General features: G+C 39.9%; 1 protein-coding gene across 5 annotated transcripts in view; it reads right to left on the bottom strand.

Moving 5' to 3' along the window:
* The window catches only part of fbln2 (fibulin 2), a 209,770-nt gene that overhangs the window by 150,454 nt on the left and 37,202 nt on the right, over window positions 1-22,114 (bottom strand). For 4 of the 5 annotated variants that reach the window (XM_043707995.1, XM_043707999.1, XM_043707997.1 and 1 more), the window contains one exon: window positions 16,651-16,770. In XM_043707995.1, coding sequence (XP_043563930.1) covers window positions 16,651-16,770 — 120 coding nt within the window. The remainder of the gene's footprint in view (window positions 1-16,650; window positions 16,771-22,114) is intronic. The other variant, XM_043707998.1, reaches the window with a different exon arrangement.

Below are 22,114 nucleotides of genomic sequence, written 5' to 3'. Positions count from 1 at the left end.
ATTCCATGGGCACAATTGAAAGTGTGACCAATGGATCCAGCTGCATCAGAGATTTTCATCACTGTTTCTGTGATAAAACAAAACTGCGCAGAAATGGAAGAGGAACAAAGGTTCCAGCAAGCTCGGGGCCAGCAACAATCTCCTAGGATTGCCGAACGACTTGCACAGCAAGAGTTTGCAGCTGAAGATCTCCTCAGGATGCAGAGGAAGTACAGGAAGTCCCCAATGCCTCCAGATGAGTGAAGCACAGTGTAGCTGTGAACTGAGGATGTCCTGTGACATCATCACAGCACTACTCCAACTGTTGACGTGAGACCTGTAACTGGAAGCGCGAGGTGGCCGTCCTATTCTAGTACCCGCTAAGATGCTAAACTTCTAGACAACTGGTTCCTCCAAGACCCACTCAGGACACCTGTGGGATCTCTCATTCCGCAACCCATATGTGTGAAGGCTGTTGGAAAGATGGTATTCCGGTACTTAGATCTCTTTAATGTTTGGGAGTTGGGTGTTGGGAGGCTTATGGTATATTCTGACAGGGTATACAGCTTAATCCTAGCATGCTGCACTCTGCAGAGTTGGAGGAAGACAAGGATGGGATGCAATAGACTCTGAAAAGTTCAGAGAGTGGCAGTGGTTTTCCAAGGAGGAAGGTGAGGACATTGAGCTGTAGGAACATCATCTTCAGCATTATGGAGCAGCACAGCATCAGGCAGACAGGTATTCCTTTCTGGTTCCAATTGATGTGAGTTGGATGCAGAGGAAATGCTCAACCTTTGAAAAGAATCTCTGACTTTTACAAGTTTAGAAGATTTGTTTGTTAATCCAGGCTATAGGACAAAGCAAATGGGAAAACATGCAATCATAGGAAGCTCAGAAGGGGGACAGGGTGAGGTGATGGAAGAGGAGCAGAGTCAATAAACTGAAAAATTCCATGTCCTATATCCTTGTGTCAGCCTGAAATTCTAGCCCTTAGTGAGAATGTCAGTAGCATGATAGAACTTGGACCTAATATACCAAAACATATACCCAGTGTATTTGTTTTCCTGGCCAGTCATATCTAATAGCAAACATGATGTACATGCCAACATTAAAAATATGAATGTTGTGCAATGACTGAATTCCAATTGCAAAAGAAACTCTTTGGAAGAGGAAGACATGCATTAGCCACTGTGACATATATGAGTCTTCTCAGTGGCTGCCTGGCCACAAGGCTTAGAGAGAATATTCATTTAAGGTGGTGTGAGGGATTATAAGGCCTAACTTCCAAAACAACTGAATAAATGTCATAGGCGACCAGGTCAAATCTTCTCAGCAGTCCACTTTGATAATTGTCTGTCTACCACCCTGCCTCCTGGGTCAATAGGATTGACTGTATCCATATACTCAAAGTCCTCTTGTGATTTGTGATACTTATTACTCCATTGCATCATGAAATTTCCCAACTTGATCTTGCTGTTCATTCCAGCCTTTAGTATCCAAAAATCTCTCATCTCATTCACTACTTAGGCAACTGATGCCTCAGTAATCTTGAAAAAAATCGGTAATTGCTCAGGAGTTTTGTTCACACAACATGTCAAATTTTGTTCCTTTATCATTCAATATGTTCATACCTAGGAACACCTAAAAGAATTTTTGCAATATTTTACATTATGTTTGATGCTAGGCAGTCCAACATCTGTTTCTTGTTATTATTAATTTTATAAACTCTATTCATAAACTGTTGTTTCTGTTAAGATGGTGAAACAAGCCACTTCCTTTTATGGTCATAAAATAAAACTGATGTTCATTTGAAAATATGCTCATTGTAGCATGAATTAACTCATTTACTGTGACTAATTATTGATAAGTTGCCATTTTTTGCTTGTAATGAAAATACCTTGGGATCCAGAAAAACAATTTCTATGGATATAGCGAACAATGGCCATTGGCTACATCGTTTCTGATTTGCCATAATACTTTCTGCAACATGCACAAGTTACAAAAGCAGGAAATTTTAGAATAACTTCACAATGGAGAAAGTTCTAACTGTATCAGTAATTTCACGATTGCAGGAAATTCCAATTCTATGAAACATTCTGTGGCCTTTTATTTAGGAAAGATATGGATCACTTGGTTAAAAGCAACAACATTGGTACTTAACTGATAAAGTGGAAAATTATCCGTTTTGGCTTGTCAACAAAAAACTGGATAAATGCAATTCAACCAATTACCAGCCCGTCAGTCCACTCTGTATTATCAACATGCAGAAAGAAAGAAATACTGACAACTTTCTCAAGTGTCATTTGGTCATAAATTGCCAACTCACTTAGGCTCAAGTGAAGTTTCACTGGGACAGCTGAGGTCCAGAGCTCACGAGGATCTGGCTCCAAACACGGACAAGTTAGGTGCAAATTGACCAATGAGGCAGTTTTGAACTGGATGCAGCATTAAAGAACACTAGAAAAAGTTAATTAATGATTTTTGCAAGGAAACCGTCCACTTGCCAGAGACAAACCTAGCACATAGGAAGATGGTTGTGGTTGTTGAAGGCCAATCATCCCAGCCCCAAGACGTCACAGCAGGCATCCCTCAGGGCAGTGTCCTAGACACAACTATTCTCAGATTTTTAATCAGTAACATTTCCTCCATCATGAGGTTTGAAATGGAGATGTTCGCTGATGACCTTACAGTGTGTTGCCTTGATTCACTATTCTAAACAATGAAGGGATCTATGCATTTATGCAGCAAGACCTGGACAACATTGGGTCAATAAGCGACAAGTCACATTTGTGGTACACAAATGCAGAACAAAGGACAATTCCGGCAAAACATGAGTCTAGCCATTGATGTTCAATGATACCACCATGGCTGAATCTCCATTCATCAATATCCTGCAGGTCACTAATCAGCAGAAAGTTATTGTAACCAAACATATAAATAACTTCTACAGTGAAAGATTAACACTGTTGCCTCACAGCGCCTGAGACACGGGTTCAATTCCCGACTCAGGCGACTGACTGTGTGGAGTTTGCACGTTCTCCCCGTGTCTGCGTGGGTTTCCTCCGGGTGCTCTGGTTTCCTCCCACAGTCCAAAGATGTGCAGGTCAGGTGAATTGGCCATGCTAAATTGCCCGTAGTGTTAGGTAAGGGGTAAATGTAGGGGCAGGGCTGGGTTGCGCTTTGGCGGGTCGGTGTGGACTTGTTGGGCCGAAGGGCCTGTTTCCACACTGTAATGTAATCTTAATCTAATCTAATCTAATTAACTCTTAATGGCTAGAGGACAGCATACATATGAAACCACCAGTACCTACAATTTTTGTCCAAGTCACACATGATTGTGACTTGGAACTGTATCATTATTCCTTCATCACCAATGGTTCAAAATTATTGTACTGCCTTCCAAAGGCAGTGTGGCTATAAACATCACATGGACTGCAGCCATTAAGAAAGAGGCTTACAACCACTTTCTCAAGACCAATTAGTGATGGACAATAATTCTGGCCTTGCTCATGATGTTCACATTCTGTGAATTAAAAAAAAAAGATTTTGGAGATTTAAGTGAAGGCAAGTAGATTTTCGAAAGGTTTTGAGGTTTAGGGAAGAAACAAAGCAACAAGTGTAAGTAGGAAATTTGGAGCCATGTTAGGAGAAATTTCTGTAACCAAAACAGAAGGACAGGGAGAATCCATAGGAATGTAAAATGAAAAGATTGTTGGATATAGGATGTAGAGTTGAAGCACCACTGCATTGTGTGGGGAGAATCAGGAAGGGGTTTATAAACATGGATACTGATGTGAGATTGGTGCATTAGGAGAGAGAGAAATTGTCATTGGACAGAAAACGTTTGTGAAACATAATTTGGTACAGGATATAGGCAATGGAATATTGATACAATGGACTTTATGCCACTAAGGAGGTGTTCAAGAAGTGACCTTGAGGTATTAAAAACATGGTTGGTGAAGGAGTTTATTGTCAGAGGTTAAGGTAGGATAAAAGCCACATGTTGAGGTGGCAGAAAGGTCTTATCTTATTACTGGAAGTGATGAAAGGTTCAAAAATCAGTTCAGAACAGAACATAGGTTTTGCAAACCATTCAGTTCATCTTTCAACCGGAAGGGAATAGAACCATTAGCACAATTTCAATTAGATTTTGTAGAACTCAAATAAGATGGTCTGACATACTCAGTGCTCACCTAGAGAAAGCTCTGGTTTATCTACAACTTGATGTCAAACAAACAACCTGATAGTGCAGAGATATTTGTGGAAACAATGATGGTCATGAAAGGATAGAGTTGGTTTGATTGAGGACATTTTGAAAGTGATGTCAAAGGTAAGAAAAAGAAGGTGATCAATGACAGAATCTTGGATCACCCCACATTGGTAGCATGAGGTTTGGGGCTAGATATTACTGCTGACGATGTCCCAGTAGAGCGAGATTAATTAGTAGTCATGGAAAGCGATCAGCTAGTTTTATTAGTTTTGCCATTCTTAAAAAAAATTTATAATCTGTTTGATTCTTTTATAATAAATAAATTTCATTTCTAAAGTCTTTTGCAACCATAGTCAATATTTTAACACTTAATATTTTTAAAATGTCAAAATAGTATGTTGCCGGTCGGATTTGCCTAGTATTTTCAAAGTATTGAATGCACCATGAAAATAAAGGTTATATAAACATATCAGTGCTTTGGCTTGAGTTTCGATCTGAATTTGCTGAAATTCATCAAGAGTTAGAATGCTAAAATCCATCCTGGGATTTCTGCCTGGTATATTGTTAAACCAGTATGTGGCGGCTAATGCCTATGAACTCTTGAACTAAAATTGTTGAAGAAAGTAGCTGCGCAGTCACTCGTTTAAAAATTGTTTCCTTCTGATACATTCTTCACTAATGTGTTGTCTGTTGATGAATGAGCTACATCATTCAAACATTTAAGATCACATGAAAGTCTTCAGATTAGAGTGTGTATGTTCACAGGCATGGGATAGCCATTGGTCACTGATGCAGTCTGCTTCCTGTTTAAATTCTCACTTTAAAAGCTAGGATAATTACTATTGCTGTATTGACTATTTGCCATGTAAACCATAACGGTCATGGAAGTACATTAAATTCTTAAAATTGGGCAACTTTACAAGCAGTAAGAGGCCATATAGGCCATTATGTTTGTACAGAATTGATTCATTCTTTGGATCAGTGGAATAACTTATTCCTGCCTTAAAATATTACAAATTCAAACTGCACATCAGACTTCAGCACTTTGAAAAGCCAAACATTTCAGTACAGTACTGAAACACTATCCCATCAGATAAGCTTAAACAGTAACAAAAACAGGAATTGCTGGAGAAATTCAGCAGATCTGGCAGCATCTGTGGAGAGAAAGCAGAGTTAACATTTCAGGTCCGGTAACCCTCCAGAGATGCTGCCAGACCTGTTGAGTTACTCCAGCAATTTCTGTTTTTGTTTCCGATTTCCAGCATTGTAGCTTTTTGCTTTATTTAAGCTTAAACTGTGATTGACTGACTGTTCAAAAATCCCCTTGAACTGTTCCAAAAAAAGAGAGACTATGGTGTTTTCCAATATTCTACATTAACCCAGCAACCAACAACACAACACCATCAACTGAGTAATCATTTATCTTACTTATATTTATGGGATTTCATTCTGTGCTGAAGTGGCTGCGATATTGTATACAAAATAAGTGACAATGCCTCAAACAACTACATCAAACTTAGTTTTAACTGGCATCTTATCAACCAGCACTTTTAATAAACTGGCAAAAATTATATACTTCAAATACTGCGAGCTACCACGATGTCTAAGTATTTATGTTGTAAATAAAGTATCTCAGTGATGTGTATACCCCCTGCACTCCATTTCTATTACTTACTCTGTGTGTTTTACATTGATTTTAAGAGTTGTGTTGTTGTCTTGAAGCTTCAATTGGTCAGTGATGAACCAGCACATTCCTGGTCCTATAGGTGCCAGGTAATAAAGCGTTTGCTGGTGTTTGATGAGAGGGGTTTTGCTGCATTCCAAGGATTTGAAAAGCACTCTAAAAATGCAAAATTTGTTTGCGGATGTTCTGAAATCTACACTTTTTATGAACTCACCGATCAATTGAAATCGTTATTATTTAAACCTCTTTACCAGATCTTTCCTTAATTCATCTTTGTTCTAGTACAAAATACTTCTGTTCTTCTAGTGCCTCCTCATATCTAAGGCCTCACATCCTTTATATAATCTCAAGAAACATTTGCTGCAACCTCTGGCATGAAATTGACTCCTATCTAAAGCAAGAGATCCAAAACGGGCCACAATTGGGTTCTAAACAACAGTTAGCATAGGTTCAGCATTGCCTTGCACTCAACGTCTTTATTCAAAAAATATAGAAGAGTCCAAAGTTTTATTAACATCATCAATGCCAATATTTTATGAAGTATTCAATATTCAGGCTATTTATTCCATGCATTACAGTTTCAACTTAGCTACTGTAAGTTTTGTTATAATTTAGTGTTTGAATAAATGGAACCTTTCTGTTTGTTGATCATCTGCTGTAATTTTGCTTTATAATTATAATCCTGTCCTTGAGTCATGAAGTGGATGACGAATAAATTTGGCTTTGGAACTTGACAATTTTTAAGATATTGTTAGGTCAGGGCAAAAGTAGCCAAGTTGCCAAGTCAGGATGTGTTCCTGTAGTGAAAAATGAAATATAGTGGTGAGGTCAAGCAGAAAAATCATAGCTTCTTGCTTCCATTGCTGCTGAAGTATTGGCGGTAAAAGAAGATAGATAACTTGAAAATACTGCATTTAAGCAGCAAAGCATTTTTCATGTGAACTAATTATTTTAACATTCATCAGTGGGTATATAAGTATATTTTTCCTTGAAAATAGCATTGACCGACATGTCCCCACAATTACTTCACTGAACACAATATTGATCCATTGTCAACTAATAACGCCAATGATTCACAAAGACAGAATTTACAAATCCATGTTCAATGTTGGCACTAGATTTTTATCATTCTTTATATGTGGGCATGGGGTGTGGAGTAATTGACTGGGCCAGAATTTATTGCCCATCCCTAGTTGCCCTTAAGAAGATGGCGATGAGCTGCCTTCTTGAACTGCTGCTGTGCACATGCTGTGAACTGACCGCAATTCCATTGGGGTGGGAATTCCAGGATTTTGACCCAGAGACAGTGAAGGAACAACAATATATTTCCACATCAGAATGGTGATTGGCTTGGAGGAGGTCTTGAAGGTGATGGCGTTCCTATGTATCTGCTGCACTTGTCCTTCTAGAAGTGGTGAGCATTCCAACACACTTCTGTGCCTTGTAGATGATGGACAGATTTTGGAAAGTGAGGAGATGAGTTACTTACTGCAATATTCCTAGCCTCTGATCTGCTCATGTACATCTAAATGCTTTTGCATATTCACAAACTGTATCATAAAGAGACTGATGTATGAATGGTCTGTTCTATACGTTCCAGTGTAGCAATGCATTTACACCACTGACAAAGACATTGTCAATTTACTTTTTGAAATTGATCCTGGCACAATTAAGTCAGACTTTTTCATATGTTTCACTCATGGTTAGATTCACACCCCACATTTCTTTAGAATACTAATGACATATAAGACCATAGGATCAAGAAGCAGAATCAGGCCATTCAACCTATCAGGCCTGCTCTGCTTTTCAACCATGGCTGAAACATTTCTCAATTCTATTCTCCTGCTTTCTCCCCATAACCCTTGACCCCCTTCCTAATCAAGAATCTATCTCTGTCTTACATACAGTCAAAGGCCTGGCCTCCACAGCCCCTCCATGGCAGTGAGATCTACAGATTAAGCAGCCTCTGGCTGAAGAAATTTCTACCCATTTCAGTTCTAAAGGGTCATCCTTTACTCTGAGGCTGTGCCCTCAGGTCCTATTCTCTCCTACTAGTGGAAACATCTTCTCCTCTATCCAGGTGTCTCAGTATTCTGTAGGATTCAATCAGAACACACCCACCCCTCCTTCATTCTTCGGACTCCATCAAATACAGACCCAGAAACATCAACCACTCCTGTTATGACAAGGTCTTTATTCTCAGGATCATTCTCGTAAAACTCCTCTGGGGGTTTACACCAAACTTCAGTGTGTGAGCACAAACACTTTCAAGCTCTGAGCACATAATACATCAGGCATTTCAAAGGAAATTAGAAACATCCCATGTGTACAGGTATACAATCCAACCACACACATGGTGCTCCAACAAGCTATTCTACAGATACCATTTACTAAACTGCACGCCTGAGTTAGGTTTCATTGTACAGAATGACCGCTCATGATAACATTTTGTGCAGTGAAAAGAAATAATTTTCTACATATGAAATGTTTGATTAGAATCAGGCTCTGTGCTTATGGGTGTAGTATTGATGTGGGACTGTGTAGTATTACAACCAGTATCAAATATGATTTGGAAAGAACAGGATCTTTCTATGTTGAACAGCCTAATATGATTTCAGCTGTGTAAAAGCATTTGCAATTATTTTGGTATTCCTTTGAGAGTAGCAATACCAGCTGCAAAGACTGGAAGTAATCTTCCAGTTCCACTATTGCCAGAGTATTACTTAGAGACTTGCAACTTACAATGGATTTACCTGATGAAAAATTGACTTGCTCTTTCGTTCAATTAACAAAGGCACATAGCTCATGGATATGGGGCCTCACAAACTGACCTGACTTAACCTTGAACACTAGTTAAGGCTGTCCATCAACCGATCATATATCACACAGGGACCTCTCTCCAGAAAAAAAGAAGTTACTTATTTCCCTTAGTTTGATTGCAAGGAACCATAGTACATACATGAAGCTTTCATCTTGCATCAGTGTGCCATAGGATGAAATGAAATTGATTGAACTTTTTTGTTGTTGTTCATAAAGACAATAGAGGAAATGCAAAAGTAATAATACATGTTGTAGATCCAGAAAGTATGTAAAGGCTGCACATTGGCAATCTGAGGCACCTTAAGAAAACATGAAATAACAACATGATTCTAATAACATTGTTAAACATAAAAGTAAAGTATCAGGTCACCAGTGTAAAAAGTGTTTACAAACTACGATACTCATAATATGAAACATCAGTACTAGATGAATTAGCACAAACAAAGAAGATCACATTTATAAAGGTTCACTATTGAAGTGGAACCTCACCATCTACTGGTCCCATCAGATAAAAAATTACAGGCCATTTTTCATTTTATTTGCTTTTCATGGGGCTCATTAATATTTGTTGATTACAAAATGTTTAAGAAATATTTGATCCTCTCAGCCCTATCCTATTGAAAATAGGATTCCATTTTCCCTAACATCCTACAGTTCATGCACCAAATACATGCAGTGTACAATACACAGCTAATCAAAGTTATTCCTGTAAGCTAGGTGTAAACAATGGAAATGAGTATGAAAAATCATAGCCTTAGTCAATCTTCAGTGCATAACCAACAAACAGTCGAGTTGTAGTTTATGGCTGTCTTGCAAGAGTATTTGAAGGCATAGATGGGGGCCTTGCAAAATAAGGTGAGCAACTTTCTACACCTTCCCCCACCCCCGCCTTCACTCTTGAAAAAGGAAGGCTAGGAAGGCACCAAACAGCCTAATTAATGGCCATTTAAGAGCCTTATTCTGCATCTGCCTTCATTTTGGATGTAGCAGGGAAAGGTGGAGCATGCCAGCAGATTTCTGGCAAGTTACTGTCAGTCTGCAAGGAGGTAACTTCCTTTTGGGCAGACACTGTGCCCATTATTTTCCTGGACCTTGAAATGTCTCCCGTCTGGCCTCTCCACCCAGTTCCTCACCTTCCTGTCCCTCTCTACACTTTCTTTGCTGGGTTCTGCCTAGCTGAATCTCCAAGGAGGGACCCCTTCCCAGATCAGACCAAAAGTAACACTCCAAATTAATTAGGGCTGACCCTATTGTATTATTGCTTTGGGACTGATCATCAACATTTCAACCAGAGTGGAATGTGGAAAACAGCAACACATAAAATCCAGCTCTGGAAGTGTCACTTTAAATGCAAAAATTAGAAAAGCTGAAATTCAAATTATAATATCTGATGGGGACCAACCAAGAAAACATTAATGCTTAATGGCTTGTATTATCTATGTTTTGGTTTTACCTTTTATTTATTACATACCTTGACTTGTGGTGGATAATTAACTCAGTTGGCTGGGTATCAGAGGCACCAACAGTATGGATTCAGCACCTGTCCTGGCTAAAGTCACCATAAAGATCCTGCTTTTTCAAGCATGTCCAGGCATGATGACTTTCAAGTCAAACTCAATATCAGCCATCTCTGTCTGATGATTATAGTCAACTTTACAGACTTATTCTTACTTGTGTTTCTTCAACTAAAATATTGTATGAAATTGCTTTGGTTGTCAAAGATTCAAACAATCCTAATGATTCTGATTTGAGGTGCTTTGCTGAAAGGTTTGTTCAAGCTGACAAGCAAACTTGTTTTGAGTGAAGTTTGCCCTTATCAACAAATTCCAATGCACAACGATCCGCATGGTAAAAAAAAACCTTCATTTAGTGGTTGCTTATTTTATTAATTACTCTTTTGCTTCTTTGAAAAGCCTATTTAAATTACGTCAAGAGGAAACCAAAGCAATATGCGATGTTCGGAAGTGAAAACTGTAGATAAGTGAACACTGACACTATAATAACGAAAGGCTTGCTCATTCTGCTTCATATGGTCCTTTGTTTCAGCAGTACAACATCATTTTGACTACCAAAGTAGTGTCCGTGATGCATAGAATTCTAGCACACTCTGCAATGTGTGACATTTTGGTGAGGGCAGTAGAAGGGAATATGTTAGAAGTGTTAGGAAATGTTAGAATCTATTTTAAAGGATGTCTAAACTGGTCATTTAGAAAAGATTGGCAAAACTGAGCAAAGTCAACGTAGATCTACAAAAGTGAAATTATAGGGGAAGGTGATGCTCTCGTGTATTATTGCTGGACTATTAATCCAGAACCTCAGCTAATGTTCAGGGGACCCAAGTTTAAAGCTTGTCATGGCAGATGGTGAAATTTGAATTCAATTAAAAGAAAAATCTGGAATTAAGAATCTACTGAAACCATGGAACATGAAAAGCCCATCTGGCATTAATAATACCCTTCACAGAAGGAAATCTGCCTACATGTGACTTCAGAGCCACAGTAATATGGTTGATTCTTATCTGCCCTCTGAAATAGCCTAGCAAGCCTATCAGCTGTATCAATCACTATGATGTCTCAACAAAGAAATAAAACTGGATGGACCACCTGGAACCAAATCTAAAAGGCAATGGTAGAAGTAGCCATCTCAAACCTGCAAAATCCTCCTTATCAACATCTGGGGGCTGCTGCCAAAACTGGGAGAGCTGTGTCACGGACCAGTCAAGCAACAGCCGGATGTTGTTATAATCACAGATTCAAACCTGACAATGTCCCACTACCATCACCATCCCTGGATAAGTCCTGTCCCACCGGCAGGACAGACCCAGCAAATGTGCGGCACAGAGGTATAGAGGTGGAAGGGAGTTGCCCTGGTATGCCTTAATATTTTGGCTCTAAATTAAATCAGAGGCTTGGGTGATCAATCAAAGATAGAGGGGGAATTCAGAAGTCTCAGGAGGAGATGTGCTGGGGAGATTGAAAGTTAAATCTGAAAGTTTGATGGTAAGGGAGCTGATCATGAGCATTGCCCAGGCATGTAGATTGGGATTCAGTCAGCAGTTGTAAAGACACGTACTTCCAGGATTGGCCATCTTCACCTGAATGGAGTTCTGAGCTTCCAAAGTTATTGAATTGAATAACAAAAGGCTTGTATCCTTATTAAAATATTAAAAGTGACAACTTACCTCCTCAAACACCCAATCACTTTCACAACTTTGTTATAGCCAGTGGTTGAAGGGTTGAAGCTGGGTTTTCATCAGGATTCTGATTCTAAAGACTTTAATCCTCTCATCTGACACAATCACACTTGCTTTATTACTTAATTTTCCTCAGAGTTTCATTTACTGATCCTCTATGGCAACATTATAACCACCACGGAAGCCAATGTTGACAAAGGGTAAGAATCTATATCAAGACTAAAGCCCTATTGTGTTGCAATATCAGTGATCTTCCAAGATTGGAATTAAGGTCCATTGAATTGCTGAGGCACCTGTCACACTGGTTGAAAACTCTTCTCTTTATACTGGATACACTGGGACTCACATATCACTGCAAAATAGGCTTAGTGACAGTCAGTTCCTAGACTGTGAAAACAAATATGAGGAGAAGAAAATCTAAATTTGTTTTGGTTTCAAATCAACAAATATTTTATTCCAGTTACTGGGTATACCCAAAATCTCACATACTTTAATTCAAATGTGCATCAGTTGCCCTCCAGCGTGCTTTGTCCCTATAATTAAAACAGAACTAGTAATGGGTGAAGGTAGAAATAATGGCCAAAATAGACCCAACAAGCTTGCATGTTGTTACCTTATAATGAAACTAGTTACAATTTCCAGGCTCAAAACTTGGTGATACTTTAAATATTCTATGAATACACATGAAACACTCATGCTGGCATGGGGCCTAGAAATTTCTTCTGATAACTTGGAAACATGTCCCCTATTTCTTCCTGAGCTGATGATATGTTTATATTAACAGCATTCATGGCATTAAAATTTATGTGTCTCCTGGTAAAATATATGTATGTGGACATAATATGCAAATATGTCCTACAAATTTAGACAGTTTTAGGCCCCGCAACTAAATGAATGACAAATATAAAAGCAGGTGATTAACAAAGAAGTCACCAATGATGCTTACCCATGTGAGTGAAATAGAAAGTTGACATGATGATGAGTTGAAACAGAGAACGAATAACCCACCGCCAACGCCCCCTATTTCTGTCGGATCAAAAGGATGTGCTTACTGCTGGTGTAAAGGATGTCAAATAACTGCAGTTTTGTCTTGGATCTTTTATCAATGCCATACAACTAGTATAAGAAACTAAATGGAAAAAGCATAGCTGGCAACAAACTGTCTCACCCACAAGGAATGACATATGTTCAACTGTGTTAGATTCACTGAGGTCATAACACATACACACACACACAGAACCTCTTTAGCTCTCTCAAAGGACTTGAAACATTCCCAGTGCCACAATTCAACTGCTTCCTTCATCAGCATTCCAATGAAGCAACTATAAAAAGGTTCTGTTCTGGTCTTCTTTATTGACACAGATAAGGGGAAATATTTTACTTGGACAAAGAAAGAAGAAAGAGCTTCTTTATTTCTCTGACTTGAAAGCATTTCACAGCTAATGTGCCATCTTGCCGTGTGCAAATTGGCTGCTCAACATCCGTGCAGGATAACAAACAATATATTTCAAAAGTGTTCCCTTGGCTGTAAAACATTTTAAGTTGCCCTAAGATTGTGAAAGACCCTGTACAAATTCAAGGCTTTTCCTTTCCTGTCACATTACTGCACTCAGCACGCCTTCGATGAACTTTGGAGTTTTTTGTCTCTGAGTCTTTGTGGGCTTCCTCTTTAACAGGAAAGAGGCAGAGGATGATTTTGAACACCTAAGAGGATTGCAATCATCAAGGTTAGCTATCATTGCAAAGGAAAGAGAAATTGACAACCACCCCTTTGCAAAAACAGCCATATCAATATATATCTGCAGGCTTACATCTCAAGAAGTTATTCTCATACCTCCTCTGTGGCACCAATAAACATTAACACAGAATCTAATCTCTTGATGAAGACCTAAAATGAGGATTTGAGTTATAGGAATGAGAAGGATTGCTTAAAGGATTGCTTAGTCATTTCAGTATTCTTAACAATTGTTATAAAAGAAATAAGGTGACATAAAAGAACATAAAGTAATTATTGGAAACGTAAATTGTAGAATTGACCCTCAGTCGGGAAAGCTGATTTCTACCTTACTTGCTGCTAAAGGAATGCCATGACAATGGGACGATGAATGGAACACCATCCCTGCTCCTGCTCCCAATTTGTCAGGCCCACTACCCCTGCACATTGCCCTCAAGATTACCCTCGAAGGCCCCCACAAAATCCAGACAAAGTGTGCTCTTGAAATTGGCTTCCAAGGTTAGTTTATCTCACAGCTTCAGAGCAAATTTTGATTGCTAAGGTAATCAGAAAATTGACAGTATGTGAAATGTAAAGAGAACTAGGGCAAATAAGTAACAGAAGCAGAGTTTCAAAATGAAGAGAAACACAGCAAATATGATCAATAAATAATTGAAATATGAAATGTGTTAAGTTATTTAATTGTTCCCTTTATAGCAGCTGCTTCTCAACAGGATAGTGAAGAAGGCGTTTGGTATGCTTTCTTTTATTGGTGAGAGTATTGAGTACAGGAGTTGGGAGGTCATGTTGCAGCTGTACAGGGCATTGGACAGACCACTTTTGGAATAGTGCATGCAGTTCTGGTCTCCTTCCTATCGGAAGGGTGTTGTGAAACTTGAAAGGGTTCAGGAAAGATTTACAATGATGTTGCCAGGGTTGGAGGATTTGAGCTAAAGAGAGAGGTTGAATAGGTTGGGGCTGTTTTCCCTGGAGTGTCGGAGGCTGAGGGGTGACCTTATATAGGTTTATAAAATCATGAGGGACATGGATAGGATAAATAGACAAAGTCTTTTCCCTGGGGCGGGGGAAGTCCAGAATTAGAGGGCATAGGTTTAGGGTGAGAGGGGGAAAAATAAAAGAGACCTAAGGGGCAACCATTTCACACAGAGGCTGGTACGTGTATGGAATGAGCAGCCAGAGGGAGTGATGGAGGCTGGTACAATTGCAACATTTAAAAGGCATCTGAATGGGTATATGAATGGAAAGGGTTTAGAGGGATATGGGCCAAATGCTGGTAAATGGGACTAGATTAATTTAGGATATCTGGTTGGTATGGATGAGTTGAACCAAAAAGGTTTTTTTTCCATGCTGAACAGCTCTATGACTCTAAGACTAATGTCCTGAGTTGGAGAATATATCACAATCATTTTACTCAAAGTAAACTAGGTCCATTGAATCAAATTTTGATTCATTATGCTTAGAAAACAATTTTGATTTGCTTACACTAAACATCTAACTCTGCAGTTTTTAGATTAGAGGGGTGCTGGAAAAGCACAGCAGGTCAGGCAGCATCTGAGGAGCAGGAACATCGACGTTTCGGGCAAAAGCCCTTCATCAGGAATGAAGGGCTTTTGCCCGAAACGTCGATTTTACTGAACCTCGGATGCTGCCTGACCTGCTGTGCTTTTCCAGCACCACTCTAATCTAAACTCTGGTTTCCAGCATCTGCAGTCCTCACTTTTGCCTATCTAACTCTGCAGTCAATAGCATTCTTTGCTTTGCTCTGTGTTTACAATACTTATTATTAAAGCCCAATTATTAATGAGGCTACCTTGCATACCATTTTGTTTTTTTCCACAAAATCCTCTTTAAACTTCATATAGCTAATGCCATTTACATTGGCAACATGAATTTGTAAATGAACGCAGAAAAGCATTTCATTCTTTCTCACTGTTTGTCGAACAGAATGTCCAATTTACATAAACTGCTAAATGTGGACTTTATCCAAAATTACTTTGATAATGGCAGGTCAGACAGCATTGGAGGAGCAGGAAAGTCAATGTTTTGGATCAGGGCCCTGCATCAGGACAGGACTTTATCCTGACCCAAAACATCGACCTTTCTGCTCCTCCGATGCTATCTGACCTGCTGTGCCCTTCCAGCTGCACATTTCCTCGACACTGACTTCCAGCATCTGTAGTCCTCACTATCTCTTAATTTGATATTAGCCTCTCCTGTTACATAATTGTCATTTGAAGAACACTTCGGTTTATCATTGTATTTACCAGTTTATCAGGAAGAACTTTGCATTTAAGATGTATCATATGTGCACTGAAGTTTTTGATTTTGTTAATCGGATTTAATATGTTTGGTATTCTTGATTCCATTCAATTTTGTAAATCAGAGTTATCAGCAAATGCAAGTACCTATGAGCTTTTTTTTAACAAGTATTCTTATAAAATAAATAAATTACTAGATACATTCTGACCAATATTGTGAACCAGCAGAGCCATTTGATAGAAGATCCCTTTGATTAGTCCATGGCATTATATAAATAAGCCTTACTTCAACAACATCATTTTTCAATCTCTGTAATTTCTTAAGATAGTGTATGGGGGCAATTTTGCACATACTGTGGCTGTGTTTAATACAACTTGAGTTTTGACTGGATTAAGTTACATATGTCTCAGGAAATGACTGAAAGTACCATGAAAAGTGAAGTACAATAAAAGCAGTACCTCCCAAAGGGTGCTTTGTTAGCTGGAATTGTATAAGCCTTTCAGTGTTCAGTTGCTTAAATTCAAACTGACCTTTGAGTAAACTGAAATACAGTATTTAATATAAAAGGCTAGACAAACAAAAAGCTCTGTGTCACAGGTCAAATTTTAACTCCGATTTAAACTACCATTTAACTTTACTTTTTTTAAAATTGAACAGCTTCCCTATTCTCTCTCTGATAATCCTAACAGAGCTGGCTGGATCACATAAATTAAATAAATCGGGTGATATTTGTCACCTGCAGTTATCACTCTCAAAGTCTGAATACTAACCTGTTGAAGGATTTACACCCTGACTTGCTCTTGGTAGTAGGGTCACACTGGTGTGCGTTGGATCACTAGGGTGAATAGTCTGTACAAGCTGATAACTGATGTTATGTCCTACATTTCCTGCTGGAGGGAAACATTTTTGTTGAATCACGCAAGCACATGTGCAGTAATATATTAACTAAACTGTATGATACAAAGTATGAACACATATGTAAATAAATATTCAAAATCTATCAAGAAAACAAAAGCTAAATAAAAATAAACAATTGATGAATTGCCACTATTGAATATTTTAGTTGTATATTTGCCAATGTAATGTAAACAAAGGCATCCATGCTATTCACCAACATTGTCATTCTGAAATTTTAATAAAATCTATCAGATTGGAATTGGCCCTTGCTTTTAAATTTCACACTTCTACATTCATGACATTTTTTTAAAAAAATATTTTGCTACCTCTAACATTCTGGAATAGACTGGATATATTTACTATGCATGTTACCAGTTACATTAGTAACTGTGAAAGAACTTGTTCTAGTGTAAAAAACTGTGGAACAACAGCAGTAAATGGGTCATCTTATTATCTGTGGAGAGAAAAAGAAGGGCATTTTTCAAGTTAATGACTTTTAGGAGGTCACACACCTGAAATGTTCAGCCAAATGTTCATGGAATCATGAACAAGTTGCAGACTTTTAAGAATGTTGGACAGGACCAAGATCTGGAAAACCTGGACTCATTTCTGACAAATCACATTTTGTCTGTGACAGTGAAATGAATCTGTACTAGCATTTCAGTAGATGTTGGCCTAACCCTAAGGGCTATCATTATAGCATTATTACTGCTTAGCTGCTTCCATGACCTATCGTGGGAGTTGAGGGCACAGTTAGCTGAAATTAACTGAGAGAGTGATTTATCAGAAAAGATGGTTGTGGAAAAATGGCAGGTGTCTAAGAAAATAAACCATAAGCTGAAGCAGGCTATTCAGGCCATCAAGTCGGCTCTGCCATTCAGTGAAATCACGACTGATCTGATAATCCTCATTTCCACTTTCTTGCCTTTGCCTCATAACCTTTGATTCCCTTAACTGATTAAAAATGTATCTATATCAGTCTTGAATATACAAATTCCACAGATTCATTACCCTCACAAAGATAAAAATTCTCCTCATCTGTTTTAAAAGAGTGACCCTTTATTCTAAGATTATGCCCTCTGGTCCAAGAGTCTGCCTTGAATTAATTAACCAATCCTCCATCCAGAGGCTATGCACTTTGGCAGAAAGAATAAAGGAGCTGTTTATTTAAATGGAGAATGACTGTAATAAGCAACAACACATAAATCACAAGCTAGCATCAGGTTCAGCAGAAATAGAGAAGGAGGTGGAGCATTGGCCTTTATTTCAAAGGGATTTGAATGTAAAAATAGGGAAGTATTGTTAAAATTATAGAAGATACTAGTCAGACCACAGCTAGGATGCTGTGAGAGGTTTTGGTCCCCTTATCTAAGGAAAGGTATACTGGCTTTGGAGGCAATTCAGAAAAGGTTCACTCAGTTGATCCAGAGTATGGAAGGAGAGGTTATGAGGAGAGGTTCAGTAGACTGGGCACATACTCATTGCAGATTAGAACTATGAAAGGGAACGTTATTTGCTGAAATCTGCACACCTGATACCTTGAAATTTCAACCAGATTTGTTAGGCATGATCCTCCTCTGACAAAGCTCTTCTGAGTACCTCTGATTAAACATTGCCTCTCCAAGTGGAGATCAAGTCTCTGTTATAGAATTTTCTCCAATAGTCTTTTTATTACTGATGTGAGATTCACTGATCTGTAATTCTCCTAACACCCCAAATTGCCAGTGAGGAATAACAAAATGGGTCTTGTCATTTTCTCCCTTGCCTCCAAAAGAAACATGGGCATTTCTCTACTGTTAAGAAAGCTAAAACCTCCACTACCTCCCCACTGCCTCGGTCAAACTGCTCAAAAACATAGTCCCTCTCCCCAAATTTTATGCCTATATCCTCCTTCTCCAGAACAAAGACAGAACTCAAGTACTCAATTAACACTCTATCAATGTCCCTTTCCCCCCACCCACACATTGTCCCCTTGGTCCTAATGGTTTCCATGGTTATCCTCAACCCTTAATATACATAGAGAATATCTTGGGATTCTCCCTAATGTTACCCATTAGTATATCCATTAATGAGATACCTTTTTTCATGTAGAAGACTGTCAGAGATAATGATAATTCTACTTCATCTTGTCTCCATATGGTTTATGAGGTTTGACCATGGTGATACTAGCTGCGTTGACATGGAGAATTTCAAGGTCATGCGAATGGGGAGAGATCATGAGTTGACTTGAGGGATATGATAGGTCTTTGGGGGTGATGGGGGTATGGGTTGGACAAGATTATGATTAGATTAGATTAGATTACATTACAGTGTGGAAATAGGCCCTTCGGCCCAACAAGTCCACACCGACCCGCCGAAGGATAGGTCTTTGGGGGTGATGGGGGTATGGGTTGGACAAGCAGGAGGCTGGAAGAACACAGCAAGCCAGGCAGTATCAGGAAGTGGAGAAGTCAACGTTTCGGGTGTAACCCTTCTTCATGACTGGGGGTGGTTGTATGGGGAGCTGTAGATTAAGGGGGTGGAGGTTGCGGGGCAGTGGAGGTATTGATAAATGAACAAAGGTCGAGGGTACTACCTGGTTGGTCAATGGGAGGGATGGATCTGGTTGATAGCTCGAAGGAGGGGTCAATCAGACGAATGGAAGGGAGAGGGAGGTGCTGGAATGGGAGTCGGGGAATGGGAAGGGAGATTATTTGAAATTGGAGAGCTCAATGTTGAGTCGTCTGGACTGCAGGCTACCCAGGTGGAAGATGTGGTGTTGTTCCTCCAATTTGTGGTCTGATTTGCTGTGGCAATGGAGGAGACCAAGGTTGGTCATGTCAGCAAGGGAGTGGGAAGGATAATTAAGATGAGCAGTGACTGGGAGGTCAGCTTGGTCCCTGCAGGCCCAGCTGAGATGCATGGTGAAACATGCCCTGAGATAGCGTTTGGTCTCCCCAATATCATAGAGTCATAGAGATGTACAGAATGGAAACAGACCCTTCAGTCCAACCCATCCATGCCGACCAGATATCCAAACCCAATCTAGCCCCACCTGCCAGGTCCCAGCCCATATCCCTCCAAACCCTTCCTATCCATGGACCCATCCAAATGCCTTTTAAATGTTGCAATTATAACAGCCTCCACCACTTCCTCTGGCAGCTCATTTCATATACGTGCCACCCTCCTTGTGAAAATGTTGTCCCTTAGCTCTCTTTTATATCTTTCCCCTCTCATGCTAAACCTATGACCTCTAGTTCTGGACTCCCCCACCCCAGGGAAAGGACCCTGTCTACTTATCCTCATAATTTTGTAAATCTTTATAAGGTCACCCCTCAGCCTCCGATGCTCCAGGGAAAACAGCCCCAGCCTGTTCAGCCTCTCCCTGTAGCTCAGATCCTCCAACCCTGGCAACATCCTTGTAAATCTTTTCTGAACCCTTTCAAGTTTCACAACATCTTTCCAATAGGAAGGAGACCAGAATTGCACGCAGTATTCCAACAGTGACCTAACTGATGTCCTGTACATGACCTCCTAACTCCTGTATTCAATACTCTGACCAATAAAGGAAAGCATACCAAACGCCTTCTTCACTATCCTATCTACCTGCGACTCCACTTTCAAGGAGCTATGAACCTGCACTCCAAGGTTTCTTTGTTCAGCAACACTCCCTAGGACCTTACCATTAAGGTGTATAAGTCCTGCTAAGATTTGCTTTCCCAAAATGCAGCACCTCGCATTATCTGAATTAAACTCCATCTGCCACTTCTCTGCCCATTGGCCCATCTGGTCAAGATCCTGTTGTAATCTGAGGTAACCCTCTTCACTGTCCACTACATCTGCAATTTTGGTGTCATCTGTAAACTTACTAACTGTACCCCTTATGCTCGCATCCAAATCATTTATGTAAATGACAAAAAGTAGAGGACCCAGCACCGATCCTTGTGGCACTCCACTGGTCACAGGCCTCCAGTCTGAAAAACAACCCTCCACCACCACGCTCTTTCTTCTACCTTTGAGCCAGTTCTGTATCCAAATGGCTAGTTCTCCCTGTATTCTGTGAGATCTAATCTTGCCAACCAGTCTCCCATGGGGAACCTTGTCGAACGCCATACTGAAGTCCATATAGATCACATCTACTGCTCTGCCTTCATCAATCCTCTTTGTTACTTCTTCATGATTTCCTACGCACAAAGCCATGTTGACTATCCCTAATCAGTCCATGCCTTTCCAAATACATGTACATCCTGTCCCTCAGGATTCCTTCCAACAACTTGCCCACCACCAACGTCTGGCTCACTAGTTTATAGTTCCCTGGATTGTCCTTACCACCTTTCTTAAACTGAGAAGGGTCGACCACATCAGGAGCACAGGATACAGTAAACTAGGTTGAAAGAGAGGTAGGTAAATCTCTGTCTCACCTGGAAGGACTGTTTGAGGCCCTGGATGGAGGTGAGAGAGGTGGTGTACCTGCAGGTTTTGCATCTTTTACGGTATGGGTTGGCACAGAATCGGTAGGAGGAGATGAGGGCATTTGCAATGCATAAGCTTGGAGGTGTAATGTAGATTAAAACATTGGGACGAGGTCCCCAAGAAGTGAGGCCAATATTTTAACCACCTCACCTTGGCACCTAGCAGCCTCTTTAGTCTCTTCCAAGTTGCATCTGGGAGTTGTGAGCCCAACCCTGCCCCACAGCTCTGCTCTAGCAACAAAAACTGTATCATGCAGTGCAAATTTTCCTGAGGTGCATGAATCGAGTAAGGAAATTTCCAGACATGTTACCTGCCTCTAAGATGAAAATTCAGCCCTCTCCCCAAATGCCAGTGCAGATACTGAATATTTCCAGCATTTTCTGTTTTCCTTCCAGATTTCCAGCAGTTGTAATATTTTATCTTGTGTTTAGATCAGAGTGGTGCTGGAAAAGCACAGCAGGTCAGGCAGCATCCGAGGAGCAGGAAAATCGACGTTTCGGGCAAAAGCCCTTCATCAGGAATAGAGGCAGAGAGCCTCCAGGGTGGAGAGATGAATGGGGTGGGGTGAGAAAGTAGCAAAGAGTACAATAGTTGAATGGGGTGGGGATGGAGGTGATAGGTCAGAGAGGAGGGTGGGAGAAGGTAGCAAAGAGTATGGTGATTTTAAACGAGGTGTTTTGGGCTTCATGTTGTGCTGTGAGGGGTTGATACATTTTAGTGGAAAGAGAACCAAGCTGTAACTGGAGAGAATGATCGCTCGAGTGAGTGAAAATTGCAGGAAAACTGGCCATAATCTTTCAGTCTTCCATAGATTTGAGGTACCAAAAGACTGGAAATTGCAAGCATTACACCCTGCTCAAAAAAGGTTGAGGTTAAATCCAGCAA

This window comes from Chiloscyllium plagiosum, chromosome 18 (assembly GCF_004010195.1).
Source record: "Chiloscyllium plagiosum isolate BGI_BamShark_2017 chromosome 18, ASM401019v2, whole genome shotgun sequence".
Lineage (NCBI taxonomy): Eukaryota > Metazoa > Chordata > Chondrichthyes > Orectolobiformes > Hemiscylliidae > Chiloscyllium > Chiloscyllium plagiosum.
This window is presented reverse-complemented; position numbering and strand designations above follow the sequence as displayed.